Genomic DNA, 18596 nt, shown 5'->3' on the forward strand with positions numbered 1-18596 from the left:
TGTATTCTGCTGGTGTTTCGTCTCCTCTAGCGCCATACAACATCAGGCTCGTTACTAATTGGATAACGTTACGCATTTCCAGTTGATATGGACGCCCTCTCGTCCCGTTAAAAGCCCCCCGATCGAACCCGTATAATTTCCAAATTTACAAAATACCGCGCCATTGTTATGGGCGACAATTATTTTCGCCTATTTGTACTAGGCGAAGGGTCGATATGCACCGACATATTTTATTGCATTTGTTTCGGATTTATATACCGCCCTAATTAAATTGTCGAAATGATCCCGGTGTATGACGAGGGTAGAACGGAAGAAATTCAATTTGCCGACAGGGGGCCTCCAAAAAGGGGATGAAGCGACAATTTTGCTTAAGCCTAGAAAAAAAGAGCATATCTTTAAAAGTTTAGTTTCAATGATAAATATGAACAAGAGGTTAGTTTGGCTTTTATCATTTTATTTCTCAACATGATCCCCTTTTAACTTAATACATTTAGTCAAGCATTTTTCCAATTTTTGTTCCTTCCAAGTAATAGATTTCCTCAAGGTACTTAAAATAGGTATTTGTTTCAGTGATAACATTCTCATTCGGGTCAACGTATTAAATATCTTACGACGCAGCTATTTCTGGAGTTGTATAAACAGGAAATAGTTGCAGAGGGCTAAATATGGATAATATGCTAAATTATAGATTTTCACTATGGTGCATTTTCTTGACGGGACAATACATTTTACATTGCCACAAATGGCCGTTTTTGTTTCAAACCACTATCAAATCTGTCCAAAAGCCATGGAAAGCTTCCTCCCATATATCCAAACACTTATTGACGGAATATCTTTATCGACCAGCATGTCTATTATAATTATTCTTTGCTAGCCCTATATTAACTCGGTTGGATTCTCGAAGACTCGACTCGAAGTCTTAATATTATATGACCATATTGTTCAGCCATCTGATCTACTGTATATCCTTTTTCGATCTTATTTCTAAAAAAAAGTAAATTGGAAAAAACGCAATGAAACATTTCATTTATGTTTACATAGTGTCAAAATGAAATAGTTCACTTTTTAGTTTAGTCTCTTCAAAACCTAAATCATGTTTTGAAAGCCATTCCTTCAATATCCGCCCTTGCACTTGGAGGAAAACACTAATTCTGTACCAAGAATAAAACCATTCCTATTTCCTGCGTGAATGACAATATATCTGCAACGAATTATTAATAAATATTATGACCAACAAAACCTAATCAAATGCTCTTGTAACTTTTACCTTTTTCCACCAATTTTTGTTGTCTACACTTCTTTGTTACTAGAGAGCCCCAATAAACCATTTTGAAATATCTAAGTTTTATCAAGATATACAAAGTCAAATAATTTATCTTCCTTGATTTTATTGTACGTCTCTAAGAATTTAATTCCTTTAAAGCAATGTCGGGAAGTTTATTTACCATTAGACCTCTTCGAGGGTTATTACTTTACACCATTTAAATGTCCCGTAAGAGTGTATGAAGGGATGTCTTATATCCCTCAAAAAACTGCATGTCCCTAACTCTTTTATGTATACTTTCCAGACTAACAATTTTCTCTGAAATAATTTTATTAAATTATGTTTATATCGATAAAATAGTTTGAACTCACTGTTCTTATACATTTCGTTTATTTGATCTCGAATAGACCCAATATCAAGATGGTTAAGATTCGTCATCCATTTCGTATGTAGAAGGGTTTTCTTGGTTGAATCTAATATATTATTCTTTATTTTGTAAGCGATGTTAGTCATAGTATCCACACTAATATTAAAAAGCATTTTTAATAAAATTGCAGCAACTTAAAATATTTAATATCATCAATATTCACCTCTTTAACGGAATTTACGTGCAAAAGGGGGCCTCCATTATCTGGTTCCTTTTCGAAATAACTTATCAAAGACGCAATCAGTTTGTGACACATGATCAGAAGGTAATATGACGGAGCGATTTAAAATTTATCAAAATAATCAAAGCGCTGAAATAACGTTTGCCGGTTTATAACCTGTAATAATTATAACTTTTTCAATGATTATAACTAATATTTTGAATAATTTTGGGTAGGTTTGACAACCGGATGACTTTGACAGGCTAGTTCGGTTTCACGTTCGAACCTACCAGACAGCATCATGTCTCTTTTTAACTGGAATAACATGGGAAGGAAAATATTGTTTGATTCTGAGACAAATTTACAAATTGCGGTAGGCAATACATTAAACGTTTTGATGACGTAGGTATGTAAGTATTACCTCGATCTGTTGCCTTATCTACGAACAGATAATTTCAATCTTTACAATATTATTATTGAATCATGTATTGTATACATACAATACATTGAATTAATCACTTCTTTATACAAAGACATCTATTAACAACAAAGTGCTGATCAATTTAGAATGCTTAACCTTATTTTTGACGTCTTGATAGTAGACACTCGAAAAAATACCTTAAAAAATGTGTTACATTTTTACAAGTGATAATTTTAGAATTAGATTTTTAGAATGTATTTGAAAAAAATGAGAAAATTTACTTAGCAATCTACAATTATTTTAACCATTGATACTATGATCAATTAATTGCCAACATATTTTATTTGTACTAATTTTAAACTATTTAGAAATCAAGTACACTCGAGTTTTACAGGTACAGATTAATTATCAAGTAATCAGTATGTATCATTACGACGTAGTTCGATTAGAGTGTAAATTTCCTGTACATTTAATATTATTAAACTTTTTTGTTCTAAATATGTTTGCTCTGTGATCAAAATACAGATATGCTTCCAGGTATATTGATTTTTCCGTCTTAATGTAACAATATTTATGTTTTGGTTATCATTTTAATTTAACAATTAAACTTGTTTTTGTATTACGATATACGATATTTTTGAAACAATATAATATAAGGTGTCAGAAAATCTCAGAGAAAAAGTTGTTTTTTAGAATGCTTTTTTGAAGTCATAATGTTCGTGTAGGATTATAGATATGGAACATGTTTTCGTCGGTATTCTCCATGAATATTTTGCGTAAATGTGACTGAAATTCGTTCATATAACATTGAACATCCGAGCAGGCGGTTGACGGTTTGAGTTAGCTTGACTTTTGTCTCCAAATAACCTCATAAAAAGAAATTTGATTGTGTGGTAAATAGTATGTTACGAGATAGTATGTTACGAGAAAATGTTTCGTTTATTAGCTTAACTGTTCCACAGGCTGTAAAGGAGACACCCTCTTGTTGAAACCATGTTAACGTTCGAAAACTATCACCTTCAAAATCACATCATGTTTGTTTTCAAATTTTCCATATTTTCAATTTTGGTATATTCTTCTTCTTATTATATAAAACAAATTCTGGTTTGGTCGAATACTTATAACTCAAGAACTGCTGGCCCGGTTTTCATGGTTTTTGATTTGTTGGATTTTTCTCCGCCCCGAACATAATAAATATTAAAGACCTCGCAAAATTAGCAAACAAAACATTCCCATGCAAGATGTTGCGGCGAAAGTTGTCTGTGATTTGTTTATTTGGAAATTGTTTTGTGTGGGTATTATTATTAATTATTAGTATTAATACCGCGACCAATCCAATCGTTCCCAAAGGAGCCGTAATACAATCAGGTAACGGAACATTGCAGGAAGGCAAAGCAGAAGCTCATTCAGCGTTAAAATTGTCACTAAATATTCAAACTACTAAACAACGGGCATGTAACATTGCAAAATATTCTACAATGACAGAAATATCAGTAGTCTCGGAAATCATCAACTGGGACGAATGCACAATGGTGCACAAACGTACAATGGAACCTCTTGGTCGAACCTTAAAAGATCTGCTCAATGACTCGATAATTTTTGGTGGCGCAATGCAAGGGCTTGCCTCAAATCAACCAACCGAGCGGATTGATTTCATTTCCTCGGAATTTTTGCAATTTCCTCTCATCGAAAGAAGAGCTTATCTGCAATGTATTTCCGAACATCATTGCTAACTAAACAAATAATAAATGGTTAAGTGAGCGAGCAAATTTGGCGCCTCAGAATAAAGATGTGGATGACTTAAACTTTATAATTCAGAATCAAATCGTTGGTACTCTGCATTCATTCAAATCGATTGACTGCGTAACAAACGAAGACGAAGCCACTAATTATCCAACGTAATTTTTAAATTTCGAGGATTCCGATGATCCCAACGGATATGCCCTTTGTGTTTAAACGAATTCAGTTTCCGATTTGTGTTGCTTTCGTCATGACCATTAATTAACCACAAAGCCAATCCTTGACTTTTCATGATCAGTTGTACGGGTCATATTCACATGTCGGCATATATCGTGTGATAAGAAATGTGGTATATCACAAGGTGCTTCAATGAAGAGAATTATACCGATTGATATAGTTATATATTTACTTCATCAAATAAGTAACGCTGACTGGTTTAGCTAGTAATATATAAAATAGACCTTTGGTCAATCATTTTCTTACTCTTTTAAGAATTAAGGGGAAATAAAACTTAGTATTAATCAAAGTATTCTTTTTATTTATGATTTTATGCTTGATGCTAGATTTTAATTGATGATTGGGTACACGGTGTCTTCAGCCATACCACATTCATTTACACCACGTTTGAATCGGATGTATCCGTTCTCACCCCAGTCAGCACCCCAGGAGTTCTTAATGATCCAATAATCTTCACCATTTTCAGATCCATATCCCACAGCCAACACTCCATGGTTCAGGCCAAAGATATAACAGATGGCCATATGGAAAATACCTGCAGAAAAATATAATCAACATCGTTTGGATAAAAAAATACAAAAATAAATTACCTGAGTCATAAAATTGAATAAAATCAGCATTGATCGCGATTGATACTGGTCCCACGGTACCAACGGCATTTTGCAAAGCTTCTTCGTCCTCGTAGATCGCGACATAGTCATCAACCCGGGTTACGACATTGCTTTCATCATACCTACATTTTCCGTCAACTCCCTCATATGGATAACTGCTCTCACTCTGAAGACCTTTCTTTGAAATGTACGGGAAATTATCTTCCAAATAGCCACCGTCGCACCCGAAATTCAAATCGGTAGTGCAGTCAACCAACTGTTGTTCAGAAAGTGCTACAACATTGCCATATTTTAAAGCGTACGCACCTTCAGTTGATCCAGTCTGAAACCGATAAATGTCCAATATGTTTATGATCAACAACAACATCTAGAACATGACTATTTACCAAAGAGAAAGCCCAACAGGAACCGCAATTTCCTTGATTCTTAACGGGAGTTACAGCATTACTTCTCCAATCCACAGAAGCAGGAGCTTCAACACCTTTAGGCATCTTGAAGGTACGAGTAATGTTTAGTTTCGGTTTAGTAGCTTTTTGCAATGCTAATTTTGCAGAAAATTCTTGACGAGTCATGTCCGCAAATTTGTTAGCAGCTAAGGATTAAAATTATATATAGTACAAGAGTCTTATATATAAGTTTAGTATTACCCCTCACCAAGAGTATACGTTTCAAGGCCTTGTTCATAACGCGCATTGTGAGCAGCAATACTTTCAAGGTTAGATTTGTAAATGTTAAAACGTCTGGTTTCCTCTACTTGGTTCTTGTAGGTCTTGCCATGCTTGAGCTATAATAATATACATAATTCAAGGCATGCCTGTCATATATTTAACTATAAAATAATTTCAACCATTTTATTAACAAAACAAACATCAAAAAAAGTAATTATAATAATTAGTTAACAATATATAAATAATAGTGTTTTAAATTCGTCTTGTTTTACCTTGAATTCTTGAAATTGGGCTGCATGGTCTAGTACAGAGGCACTGACGGCAACTACCAACAAACTAACCAATAGGAAGCGAATCATATTTGAGTGATGGTTCTTGACTTCAAAATAGAAAGCACTGATCAAATCTCATTAAAAGCGGCTATTTATATCTGGTCCCGAATGCTCTCTAAATGTAGTTGAAATAAGACAGACGTAAGTGATTTTAATCTCGATAGGTATCCCCAGGTAGTCATGAGATAAAATTTCATGATTTATAAGGTATTTAAACTTTTGTCTCCTTCAAGTTATAAGATATTCTCAAATGAAATATTTTTAATATATAAATGATTTTTATGAACGAACAATATAAACTGTATTTGGCATAATGAACCTTTGCTATCTTTTTTTGGCCTATTAATTATGACGTCTTAATGAAGTCTTAATTTAATAATACACTATTTATAAATATTTTAACAAATATTTTATAGAGAGAGTAAAATAGTCTGTCTAATATTCCAATCATGTTTCCTAAGTAATTTGCTAAAAAATCTGGTAGCTAAACTTTCATTATTTTTCAAATATTGTTCAATAAAGAGAACTCATTTTCTCTGCACCGTTAACTATAAAACTGTTATTCTTTTCGGTATCAATGTTTTGTAGATGAAATTGTTGTAAATTTGAAACTTGCCCATTTGAATTTTGGTATAATATATACCCTTTCGGTCAGACATATCCTTAATGTGTTAGATATTTGAAGGGCAAAAACCAATTTTTTTGTATTCAAAGTATTAGTTTTATTTATGATTTTATGCTTGATGCTGTATTTTAATTGATGATTGGGAACACGGTGTTTTCAAAAATTTTTGAATTCTGAATGAATGAATGAATGATCTGATTTTTGAAAGTTTGAATTGGATATATCCATTTTCACCCCAGTTAACATCTCAGTAGTCCTTAATGATCCAGTAATCTTCGCCATTTTCAGATCCATACCCCACAGCCAACACTTCATGGTTTAGGCCAAAGACATAACCGATGTCCATGTGGAAAATATCCGTAAACAGCATACTCAACATTGCTTAAGTCAGAAATACAAAAATAAATTATCTGCGTCATAAAACTGAATAAAATCAGCATTGATAGAGATTAATACTGGTCCTGGGAGAATATCGATATTTTCTTTTTAATTTTTATTTTTTGTTATAAATATAGATATATCTTTTGTAAAATTTCTATTTTTTCTCCTTTATAACGAAATATTGATATTTTTCTCGACACCGACATCCATAGTGTGTGCACTGGCGAAAATTTCTACATAGAGTAAAGTATTTATTTACATTAAAATTTGGTAATTTGCAACTGCTTTGATTTTTGTTACTAAATACCCTCTAATTATATTCCGTCCATTCTTATCAGTCTAGTTAAAAATAGTAAATGTTATTTAAAGTTTCTACTATTTATTGTTATAAATTTTACATAAAAGCCTATAAATTTTGCAACAAATTGTCAAGAAATTTAGTTAATCATTTGTGATGTATCATACATAAGGTAGAACACGTAGGTCCTCTATAATAATCAGTATTATCGACTCTTTAAAATTATCTATATCAAATAGTCAAAATCGTGTTGGTAAACACTTTGGCAGTTCTTTGTGTTTCATTTTAAAAAAACTAGAGATAAATATCTTATTATCTTATGAGGATTATTTGTTACATAATTACTAACTTGGTCTAATTTAATTATCAGAAAAGCATCTTATAAAATCATCAAGTCATCTTTGAAATAAAATTTTCTGTAATTTTTTATAACTATGCTGGAAAGCTTATATGAAAAATAAAATAGAAGAACTGAATATTTTATTTAGTAAAATGTATTGGATATTTGACTACAATTCAACATTGTCAACGTACAATAAATTAGTTGGATATAAACTAATGCATAAACCCGCAGCATATCTGGTACCCGAATATAGAATTATATGAAGAAGGGCCCTGTGGCCATAATTCGGTGGTTTCAGAAGAAATTATTGAGGAGTACTGTTAATGTATATTGTTACCTAAGATGTACTGATCTTTATAAAGGTTTGGAAATGGAAACCACCAACCAGGTATTCAAAACATTCGAAAATTGACATTACCAATCATATTAATATCGCGGCAATATAGCTTTTTGACAATGGCCAAGACTCACACAAGAAGAACAAGCTTTTTAACTGGTGTAGCGTGATGTAATGTTAAGTGTAGAAAATATTTTTAAAAAAGAAATTTAACCGAATTATAAATAAGGAACTCACTAAAAAGTAAAGAATAAACACACTTAGATTTTTAACACTCAATAAAAAACGTTTCAAAATAAAATATGTACATAATAATCGTTATAAGAACTAAACAAAAATCAGTTTGAAGTCGGTACCGTGCCTAAACAGTTATATTAAATTAGATTTGTTTTGGCCTTAATTTAATCTTGTGTTGAATCTCACTTAATTTAACGAACACTATCCTTTATTTTATATTATAAAACTCTTCTTTATATATGCTAATTTCTCTTTTTACCCACGAGTATTTCCCTGGACTGAAGTTACTGTTAACTTAGAAATCATCCCAGAAGACATCCGGTCTTACCCAGCCTGGTTACTAGCGTAACTGGAATAATTTTCCTTGTCGAATTTTGCACCCTTGCCTAGGACAATCAAAAATATTAAACAATCACAAACATAAATTTACGACCATGCCCCAGCAGGATTCGAACCCGCGACTATCGTAACAGTAGGAGGACCGTCCTGTCGCTTTTATCACTGCGCCAACCAAGACGGCTTTAAAACTTTATTGAATGACCTTTAAACGACTTGAAGAGCGGGATTCGATCCTAGTACATTATTGCGGCCCTGTTGGGTTTGTTTATATACTTTATGTCACCTATCTGATTGCTGTTCCTACTCGCTTGATTTGGGCGTTTTTTGTTTTTATAGGAATATATTTATTTGTAGTGATTATTACACAAAAATATTAGGCCTAAAAATTTTTCCTCGATATAATCTAAACCGTGCCAAATTTCACATCTCCAGGTGCCTCCATTTTTTTTTTACTAAGCCGATTAATATGTAGATATATAAAACTATAAAAATATTTTGCTGAAAGTTCTTCCAATTAAACCAAACATAAACATATATATATATATATATATATATATATATATATATATATATATATATATATATATATATATATATATATATATATATATATGTATGTATTTATTTATTTATTTATTTATTTATATATAGAAACTTTTATTGATCATATGAATTTACATAAATTAATTTATGATAGGGTATACGTTATCATAAGCAATTCCACATTCGTTTACACCACGTTTGAAACGAATGTATCCATTCTCACCCCAATCGGCACCCCAGGAGTTCTTAACCACCCAGTAATCTGTACCGTTTTCCGATCCATAACCCACAGCCAGCACGCCATGGTTCAGGCCAAAGATGTAACATAAGGACAAATGGAAGATACCTACAAGCAATGAAATCAGCATCAATTGAACTAAACTGTAGCAATATTACCTGATTCATAAAATTGAATAAAATCTGCGTTTATAGAAACTGATACTGGACCGACAGTACCAACAGCATTTTGCAATGCTGTCTCGTCATTGGCGATAACTACGTAATCATCGACCCGAGTTACAACATTGCTTTCATCGTATCTACATTTTCCGTCAACCCCCTCATATGGATAACTGTTTTCACTTTGGAGACCTTTTTCTGAAATGTATGGAAAGTTATCTTCCAAGTATCCACCACCGCATCCGTAGTTAATATCCATCGTACAGTCAACTAATTGTTGTTCGGAAAGAAGTACAATATTACCCGTCTTCAAAGCATAAGCGCCTTCAGTTGATCCAGTCTGAAACACAAAAAAAATGAATAGTTAATAACAACCTATACAAGAATTATTCTCACCAAAGAAAAGGCCCAGCAGGAACCACAATCGCCTTGATTCTTAATTGGTGTTACGGCACTGCCTCTCCAGTCAACATGAGCAGGAGCTTCAACACCTTCAGGCATTTTGAAAGTACGAGTATTATTCAATTTGGGTTTGATAGCTTTTTGGAGAGCTAACCTAGCTGAAAACTCTTGAGGGGTCATATCGGCGAATTTGTTAGCAGCTAATGATGATAATTAGTTATAATAATAAATATTGACGAGAGTCTAATATCATCTTACCGAGTGTGTAAGTTTCAAGACCTTGTTCGTAACGTGCATTATGGGCAGCTATATTTTTGAGATTGTTTTTGAATGTTATATATATATATATATATATATATATATATATATATATATATATCAATATTTACCTTGAATACTTGAAATTGCGATGCATGATCTAGAACTGCAGTACTGATGGCAACTACCAAATAACTAGCCAATAGGAAACGAATCATGTTTGTTTAATGGATTTTAACTTTAAATAAGGAAATCATCTCAAAAAGCAATATTTATAATTTCGCCGCAATTATTTTTTGGAGGATATGCGATGCAGATTGTAATCTCAATGATATTCGTCAGTAATATCCGTCATATGATAACTCTGACGAGGCTTCATACAATTTATAAGTGGAATTTACTTTGTTTTTTTATATAATGACGTATCGTAAATTATATAAAACATGATAATATTTTATTATATTTAACGTAAAAGAATTAATACATTGTTGTATTAAAAACGTTGTATTAGCTGAATTGTAACCTGATTTTTTATTTTATATTATCTAGTCTCTAGCTGTTTCTAATTGTAATACACTATTTAATGATTTCTATTTTTGGACCATGGGCCTCCGGTCTCGAGCCTTTTTGATAAAAATTTTGGCCATGGACTACCTCCAAACCAGCATAGCAGACGAAAAAATCAATGAAATTTGAATAAAAATGAAAATAACAACGCTAACATGAATTAGTTGAAGTATAAATTATATGAACATCCTGCCTATCCACCAGATTTAGTACCCTCTCACTTTTGTTTTTTCAAAAAATACATCTCTAGTGGCTTTACTAGTGTGATGGGATGCTTACTCAAAACATAAACTAAGATAATTCTTGCAATATGTATATCAAACTTGGGTTGCTCGCTGTTGTGTTTTTATGCCTTTTAAATTCTTTTTTCACTTTCCTTTTCGAAGATTTCCGCTTATTGAATATCCATATAGTCATTAAATAAAGTTTTATTTTTGATAACACACATTTTCTTATTAAAGATTAATTACTTAATCTAAGAACAATTTCTGATTGTTTATTAGGGAAGCATTCTACACAGAGTTAGTCACAATGCAAAATGAAAAACAACTTCTTAATTGAACAGTTCCACAGGAATGCCAATAATGTTACGATTTCTATTATTATTTTAACAGGTGTCTGTATTTTTTAAACTGTTTTATTCGAATTTGAATAATTACAATATAAAGTAATTTGACCTATAACATTTAGTCGATGATTGGGTAGACATTATCAGTGTTGATACCGCACTCGTCAACTCCGAACTTGAATCGAAAGTAACCTTCCTCACCCCAACTGGTACCCCAGGAATTCTTGACGATCCAATACTCTTCGCCATTTTCGCTACCATATCCGACAACTAAGACAGCGTGATTCAAATGCATGGGATTACAGAGTTCTTCGTGGAAGATGCCTGTATGGATAATAATAAAAAATATGTTCATTTAATTTGTAGGTATAGCTCACCTCCGGAGTAAAGTTGAAGGAAACCGGCGTTGATGCCGACTGATACTGGACCAACGGTACCAACCGCATTTCTGAGTTCTTGTTCGTCGTAGAATATGGTCACGTATGAGCTGACACGAGTAACTACTTGGCTGGCGTCATACTTGCAAGAATTGTCGACACCTAGTACAAATCAGATCACGAGAAATAAGGACTTGCCATCGATTAACAACATACCTTCATAGGGATAACTGCTTTCACTTTGCAGACCATCGCTCGTGACGTAGACGAAGTTCTTCTCCAAATATCCGCCGGCACAACCAGAATTAAAGTCAGTGGTACAGTCAATTAGTTGTTGTTCAGACAAAGAAACTAGGTTACCAGTCTTGCGAGCATAAGCGCCTTCAGTGGATCCAGTCTAGAAAACGAGACATTAAATATGGTTAAATAACGTTAACTTTTTCATTATGGTGTTGTTATTATGCACAAAATCCTAAATATGATGAGTATATCTTAGAGTAAGAGTTTGAGAAAGGAATCATCAAGTAACCCTCCAGATAAATAAAAAACTGATACAATTCATATAAACAAACAAGATATGACATAAAATAAGCAATAATAGGGCTTCTGAATAAATTTATAGGATCCTTCTTTCAAATTAAAATTATTGGGTTATTGGGTGCTGCGTGTGTTTTGATCAGTTATATTTATTGGTAAAAATGCGAGGTAACAATGTAAATAGCTGTTAAACAACATAACCGAACTGTTAAATTCGATGATATTAACATTTTACTACATAAAATAACATTAACTCTATTGGTATTATTGAGCTATTCATTGTACACAGACGGTAATTATGGAACACTGAAAATTGCATGTGCGATAGTCAATACTTTTGTTGTTTGATTGTTATGATTATAGAAGAAAGGTACATGATTACTGAGGATGCTTTTGGTTTCTACGATTTAAAAGTAGTAGCCAAGAGATCTATGACAGAGAGTAATATAGAGGATAAAAAGTGCGAAAATATATCGCTATTTTACCAGAAGAAGAGTGAGAAATTTTAGAAAATGATACCTCTTTAAAGTGGAATAATGATTCCTACTAAATACGTACAATGGAGAAAGCCCAGCACGATCCACAAGATCCTTGATTTTTAATGGCTGTAACACGGTTTTGTTCTCTCCAATCTATAGAATCTGGTATCTCAACACCTTCGGGCTTCTTGAAAGTTCCCGTGATATTGAGTTTAGGTTTGTTGGCAGATTGGTATCCCAACATGGTGGAGAATTCTTCAGCTGTCATGTCAGCAAATTGATTAATACCTGAAAATGAATAAATTGTTTTATGTTTCTATAATATTGATTTATTTCATCCAATCTTACCAAGAGTGTAAGTTGCCAGTCCTTGTTCATAACGAGCATTGTGACTAGCTATCTTTTCAATGTTGCTTTTGAAGATGTTGAACCTTTTGGTTTCCTCTACCTGGTTCTTGTAGGTCTTGCCGTGCTTCAGCTAATGAAGTAAGTATAAATTAACATTTTTTAAATTCATCATATGAACCAATTTTAGGTAAAAATAAATGAAATAATAGGAGCAAAGTAAGTTATGGTTCAAATACCATCCACCAGATACTCGCCTTGAAAGCATAAAACTCCGATGCATGATCCAGAGCCGAAGAAGTAGCGGCAACTACCAACAAACTAACCAAAAGGAAACGAATCATTTTCGTCAAAAATTCCTAAGAGCAAAACGAACGACACTGATCAAACCAAAGCTAAAAACTGAGATTTATATCGACCTTGCTACTGTACTTCAACAGAACGGATATACGAAGCAGACATTGGAAATTTTAATCGCAATTAAACCGTTCAATCAACGTCACTAGATTACATTCAGCATATATGAGAGTATGTTCAGACACTTCTGCAGCTACTTGAAATTAGCTATTTATTTATTTTTCTTTGTCTATCTGTCTCCCACTTGCATTTCGGATTCATAATTAACATACGTAATTTTGGTTAGTTTAAAATGTTAACTTTCAGTTTAGAGTTGATTTTTACTGAAAAGAAACCGATTAGTGTTATGATTTTGTAGATATGTATAATGTCCATTAAAAACACATATTTTGGGAGAACTTGAGTAAGAATTTTTCATCCCTAATGGCTAACCATCAAATGGTCCTATCGTTGTATTTGTAATATATTTGTAAGCAACCTAAGTTTTTCTTTGTACAATACATTTTGTTGTGTGTTGTTATCATATTTATATATAAGGTATATATACAGTTTTGTTATAGGTGAATTCATTATGGATTTATTTACTCTCCTTGACTTTTATAGTTCATGTGTGCGTTCACTTATGTATATTGCAATTACGTGTGGCAGTTTTCTAGTTGCCACTGTCTTGAATTTCAAACATAGTAATATCATCCGCAAATGTAGCCATAGTAACATAATCTATTTGTGTTAATAAAACTCTACCTTTAACATAATTCAGATAGTTTCGATATTTTCTATGTTATATATTTCGTTTATCTCAGATCACAGTTACACTTCAAATGATAGTGGATACATTCTAAATCTTCTTTTTCCTTTTTCCTTATAAAAGTATAAATATATTTCTCTAGCTGGTAAATTTTCAAATATACACTGGCTCCCCTTACAAGGTTATTAATCAAGTTCTAAAGACTAAATGATCAATATATTGATGTAAAAAATTAGTTGAAATTATCCAGACAACATTATATTATAGCCGAAATTTCTCCAGAAAAAAATAACGTTTAAAACTGCTCTTACACTGTATTCTTCATCACAGACCAAATTAATCTGCTTTGTAAATTTAAGCAGGCAAGAATAATTTTTATTTTGACAACGCTTTAGATATTGGAAAATTACCTCTATTTTATATTTGGAGTACTCAACATTTATATTTTTTATTTATATTTATGTTAAAACAATTATATAAAATACTTCAAGCAGTAAAACTTTATAAAATGTCTATTTGATTTTAAAGAATGTTTAAAATTATGTAAAATGTAAAAATAGTACTTTGATTTTTAGGTAATATTTAAAAATTAAGCTGTGAAGAGAGTAATTGAAAATGACAGCATCGTGAGCTGAAAATTCCATAAAACCACAATGATGCAATAACTAAAACCTGAACGAAGATAGAAGTATACCGACGATTTATATGTCCTTTGGAGAAACATTGGCGGATGTTGGTGCAAATAATATGTTATTTCAACTAGGCGATACCACATGCTATACACCTCATGAATGATCAGAAAAATTGATAACCAAGATTTTATGGGATTTATATCTATTTATGGAACTTGAAGTTGATGGTCTTCTATATACCTCTAACCCTGCAGATATCTGTTTAACAAATGAGGAAATATAACGCCTGTATCAAATAAATTCACCCAAATTTATGAGAAATGACAATTAAGAATTGGCTTATATTAGATTGCCCTAATTATTTATGATTAAACTATCATATGTTTTTTTATTGTTTATTAAAAACCTATGATTAAGAAATAGATGTTTTTCTAACTATATTTCTATTAATTACATCAACATGAAATTTTCGAGGTTTTGGATTATGGTCCAACGCTGACAATTGCCAAGACAGAATGATGAGAGTGGAAACAACTAAAGGTGAATGAATACACTTTTGCAAATATACCAAATGCATTAGGGAGAATTAAACCTAATTTTATCAAGTGAAATATACGGTGACGTACAAAAAAATTAAATGAGTAGTAAGAAAATAAACTAAAGACAAATATAGTGATATCAAAACTTTCAAAGGAAACACTGCAACAAAAGAAACAAGAATTAAACGTATAAAGGTAAATATGCTCTCTAACAAAACTAAAACACATTACCTGGACATGCAATCGTTAATTAGTTTATTAGGCCTCCAGAGGAGAATATTAAATAAAAAAAAGCCTAGAACTCTATCTCATAGGTGGTGTGAAAAAGAATTGAATGTAAATATAATAAATAAATTCTAACCTACAAACTACTGTATAATTGGCTCTATATCGATATATGTTAGAAAATATTGATATTTTCTTGCAAATATTAGGAAAAATATCATTATTTTTAAATATTTTCAAAAACATCGATATTCTTATTATTCAAGTGCTAGTTATTGGCACTTCATTTTAAGGGTTTGTTACATATTATATTATTATATATTTTATTATTTATATTATGTATTGGAAAAAACATCGAATATATTAAAATTAAGTTCCAAATGCTACATTTTAAAGGTTTATTATATATTATATTATTTTTAGTTTACATTATATTTTTAAAATAATATTTAAAAATGTCGGTCAACATTGGTACATCGATATTTTTTCACTTAGTATGTATTTCCCAAAGTTTAAACCTTATAAATTTGGGAAACCATATTACATGATTTTACTATGTCACCAGCTCTTCTTTGAAATAACAATCCAACTGAAATATAAATCATCTAATTAATCAAAGTATTCTATCATTAAATATTTAACAAAATGTACTCTCAATCATTTGATCATTTCATTTTGTTCATAAGAATACCGAATACGTCGCATTCTTATATTGAGATAAGTTTTTAAGCAGACTACGGTACAGGATACTTGAACTTTTTTCAAGCCCCATTTATTTCGCTATTATACCTAAATTGTAACGGTCTGGATTGACCATTTAATAATACTCATTTCATTTTCTACATAATTTCCTTAGAAATGTTATTAAATAAAATCACATCATTGTGAAGTATTTATGTTTGTGTGCGTGCGTATGTATGTGTAATATTTCAAATGTGTTTCTGTTACAGAGTAATTAATAAAAAACAACTGTATTAATGCTTGTTTGAAAATACTGAACGGAGATTATGCTAGCTAAAAACGAAATGTTAATATATCAGAAAAACCAATTGCGAAAATTTAATAATATTTATTCAGAATGTTTACAGGAACTAAATGATAATATTTAGTTGATGATTGGGTATACGTTATCTTCGGTGATACCGCATTCGTTAGCTCCGTACTTGAATCTGAAGTAGCCGGATTCGCCCCAGCTTCCACCCCAGGAGTTCTTGACGATCCAGTAGTCGCTGCTGCTGTATCCAACAACCAAAACACCGTGGTTCAAGGAGTAGGGGCTGCAGTTGTCGTTGTGGAAGATACCTGTGGATGTGGATATATAATTAGTTTTCCTAGTTATGAATAAGTCGGTTCAGGGTCGTACCGCTGGAATAGAATTGGAGGTAGTTGGCGTTGATGGCAACAGATACTGGTCCGACGGTACCGACAGCATTTTTCAATTGTTGTTCGTTGCTGTAAATGGTGACGTATGAGCTGACGCGGGTGACTACGCTACTGGATGAGTATTTGCAGGATCCATCAACACCTTTGTATGGGTAGCTGCTTTCGCTCTGGAGACCTTTGCTGATGATGTATGGGAAGGTTTGTTCCAAGTATCCACCGTCGCAACCGTAGTTGACATCGGTAGCACAGTCGACCAATTGTTGTTCAGAGAGGGAGACAAGGGAACCAGTTTTGAGGGCGTAAGCACCTTCAGTGGATCCAGTCTGCGAAAGTAAACGCAAAAATTAGGTTCATCATCGACGATGATTAGATTAAATTAGTACGTACGATGGAGAAAGCCCAGCATGATCCGCAAGATCCTTGGTCTTTAACAGCGGTAACGCGTCCTTGATCTCTCCAGTCAATAGATGATGGAGCTTGAACACCTTCGGGCATTTCAAAGGTTTTGGTGATATTCAATTTTGGCTTAGTGGCAGCTTGGTAACCGAGCATGGCGGAGAATTCCTCGGCGGTCATATCGGCGAATTGGTTGGCAGCTGATGAAGGAGGATTACATAAATATCATGTATTATAATATTAGGTATACGAAAACGTAAACCTTGTAGAAAGGATTCTTAGACCGTTGATCAAAAGTTGCTCATTAGAATGATGACTATTTTGTTGAATGAAAGTTGCATCTTTCAGTTATTCTCTTACCAAGAGTGTAGGTTTCAAGTCCTTGTTCATGGCGGGCATTGTGGGCTGCAATTTTTTCCAAGTTTTCTCTGAAGATGGTGAAACGCTTGGTCTCCTCAGCTTGATTTTTGTAAGTCTTGCCGTGTTTCAGCTGAAATATTCAATAAGTAAGTTACAAATATCAATAAAAAGGTCAATAAGTAGAAAAGAAAAATATCATTTATAAATAATTACTGAATTATTTCAGAAAAACAATTAGTGAATTTTACCTTGAAAGCTTGAAACTGAGCGCCCTGCTCCCCCAAAAGGGAAGCACTGGCAGCAACTACCAACAAACAAGCTAAAGCGAAACGTTTCATGTTGAAAATGGTTCAGACGGAACTATTGATATCCGTTGAAACAGTCGCCTATTTATATTATGATTATTACTGGGAACTTGAATATCTGATATCGATAAAACACTTAAACTCATCGAACATACGTCTGGACACTCGAGAGATCTTAATCGGCTTAATCAAAACATATTTTACGCCGTATTTTCTCATTACGAAATACTGTACTCGTGTTTAAATCACCTTTGATTTGGTAAAATTAGCGAAATAAAATATTAGAAATATAAATTTTAAAAAATATACTTATGCAATTAGTATTCCATAGTACAGTTTTTTATATATAATAAAATATATATAATAATAAAATAATAATAAAATAGAAATTAATTTATAATTAGCTGTTTATAGTTTTAGCTTTATATGATTCGAAACTGTTGTATTAGTATTTTTAAAGACAAATAGTTTCGTAAAATACGCCACTTGTTACATAATTTCTAAACATATAACACAACTCCCAATAAGACACCCCTAACTACTTTTAGTAACAACTTTTAGACAAATTTTAAATTTATTTATCAAGATACCCTCCCTCAAGTGTCACGCATCATATGCAAACACATTTAAAGACACCACACCACTTCTTAACAGTTGTTGTCATTAGAGACTAAAGTATCTAAAACCACTGTAATTTTGAATTAAATACTAAATTATTATGAAATGTCGACAGATACCCTTTGAGGGTAAATATTA

The 18596-nt window shown here is 32.2% G+C and overlaps 4 protein-coding genes across 4 annotated transcripts; all 4 read right to left on the reverse strand.

Moving 5' to 3' along the window:
• Positions 1 to 4529: 4529 nt before the first annotated feature.
• On the reverse strand, positions 4530 to 5960 carry LOC143196046 (cathepsin L-like proteinase). Its single transcript, XM_076403635.1, has 5 exons — positions 5801 to 5960; positions 5515 to 5644; positions 5247 to 5452; positions 4840 to 5182; positions 4530 to 4784 (listed from the first exon to the last, which is right to left on the reverse strand). Exons 1-5 carry the CDS (start codon positions 5885 to 5887, stop codon positions 4579 to 4581), a joined length of 972 nt encoding a protein of 323 aa, XP_076259750.1. The 5' UTR covers positions 5888 to 5960; the 3' UTR covers positions 4530 to 4578.
• Positions 5961 to 9054: 3094 nt separating this feature from the next.
• LOC143196051 (procathepsin L-like) lies at positions 9055 to 10090 on the reverse strand. Its single transcript, XM_076403639.1, has 4 exons — positions 10023 to 10090; positions 9759 to 9964; positions 9360 to 9702; positions 9055 to 9309 (listed from the first exon to the last, which is right to left on the reverse strand). Exons 2-4 carry the CDS (start codon positions 9942 to 9944, stop codon positions 9104 to 9106), a joined length of 735 nt encoding a protein of 244 aa, XP_076259754.1. The 5' UTR covers positions 9945 to 9964; positions 10023 to 10090; the 3' UTR covers positions 9055 to 9103.
• A 1120-nt stretch (positions 10091 to 11210) lies between these two features.
• Positions 11211 to 13326, reverse strand: LOC143196045 (cathepsin L-like). The gene is made up of 6 exons (XM_076403634.1): positions 13153 to 13326; positions 12899 to 13028; positions 12630 to 12838; positions 11751 to 11931; positions 11535 to 11696; positions 11211 to 11481 (listed from the first exon to the last, which is right to left on the reverse strand). The coding sequence occupies exons 1-6, from the start codon at positions 13237 to 13239 to the stop codon at positions 11276 to 11278; spliced, it is 975 nt and encodes a 324-aa protein (XP_076259749.1). The 5' UTR covers positions 13240 to 13326; the 3' UTR covers positions 11211 to 11275.
• A 3124-nt stretch (positions 13327 to 16450) lies between these two features.
• LOC143196047 (cathepsin L) lies at positions 16451 to 17944 on the reverse strand. The gene is made up of 5 exons (XM_076403636.1): positions 17784 to 17944; positions 17536 to 17665; positions 17167 to 17375; positions 16760 to 17102; positions 16451 to 16698 (listed from the first exon to the last, which is right to left on the reverse strand). The coding sequence occupies exons 1-5, from the start codon at positions 17871 to 17873 to the stop codon at positions 16502 to 16504; spliced, it is 969 nt and encodes a 322-aa protein (XP_076259751.1). The 5' UTR covers positions 17874 to 17944; the 3' UTR covers positions 16451 to 16501.
• Positions 17945 to 18596: the final 652 nt, after the last annotated feature.

This window comes from Rhynchophorus ferrugineus, unplaced genomic scaffold (genome assembly GCF_030347505.1).
Source record: "Rhynchophorus ferrugineus isolate W39M unplaced genomic scaffold, kcgeb_rfMv2 rfM4, whole genome shotgun sequence".
NCBI lineage: Eukaryota > Metazoa > Arthropoda > Insecta > Coleoptera > Curculionidae > Rhynchophorus > Rhynchophorus ferrugineus.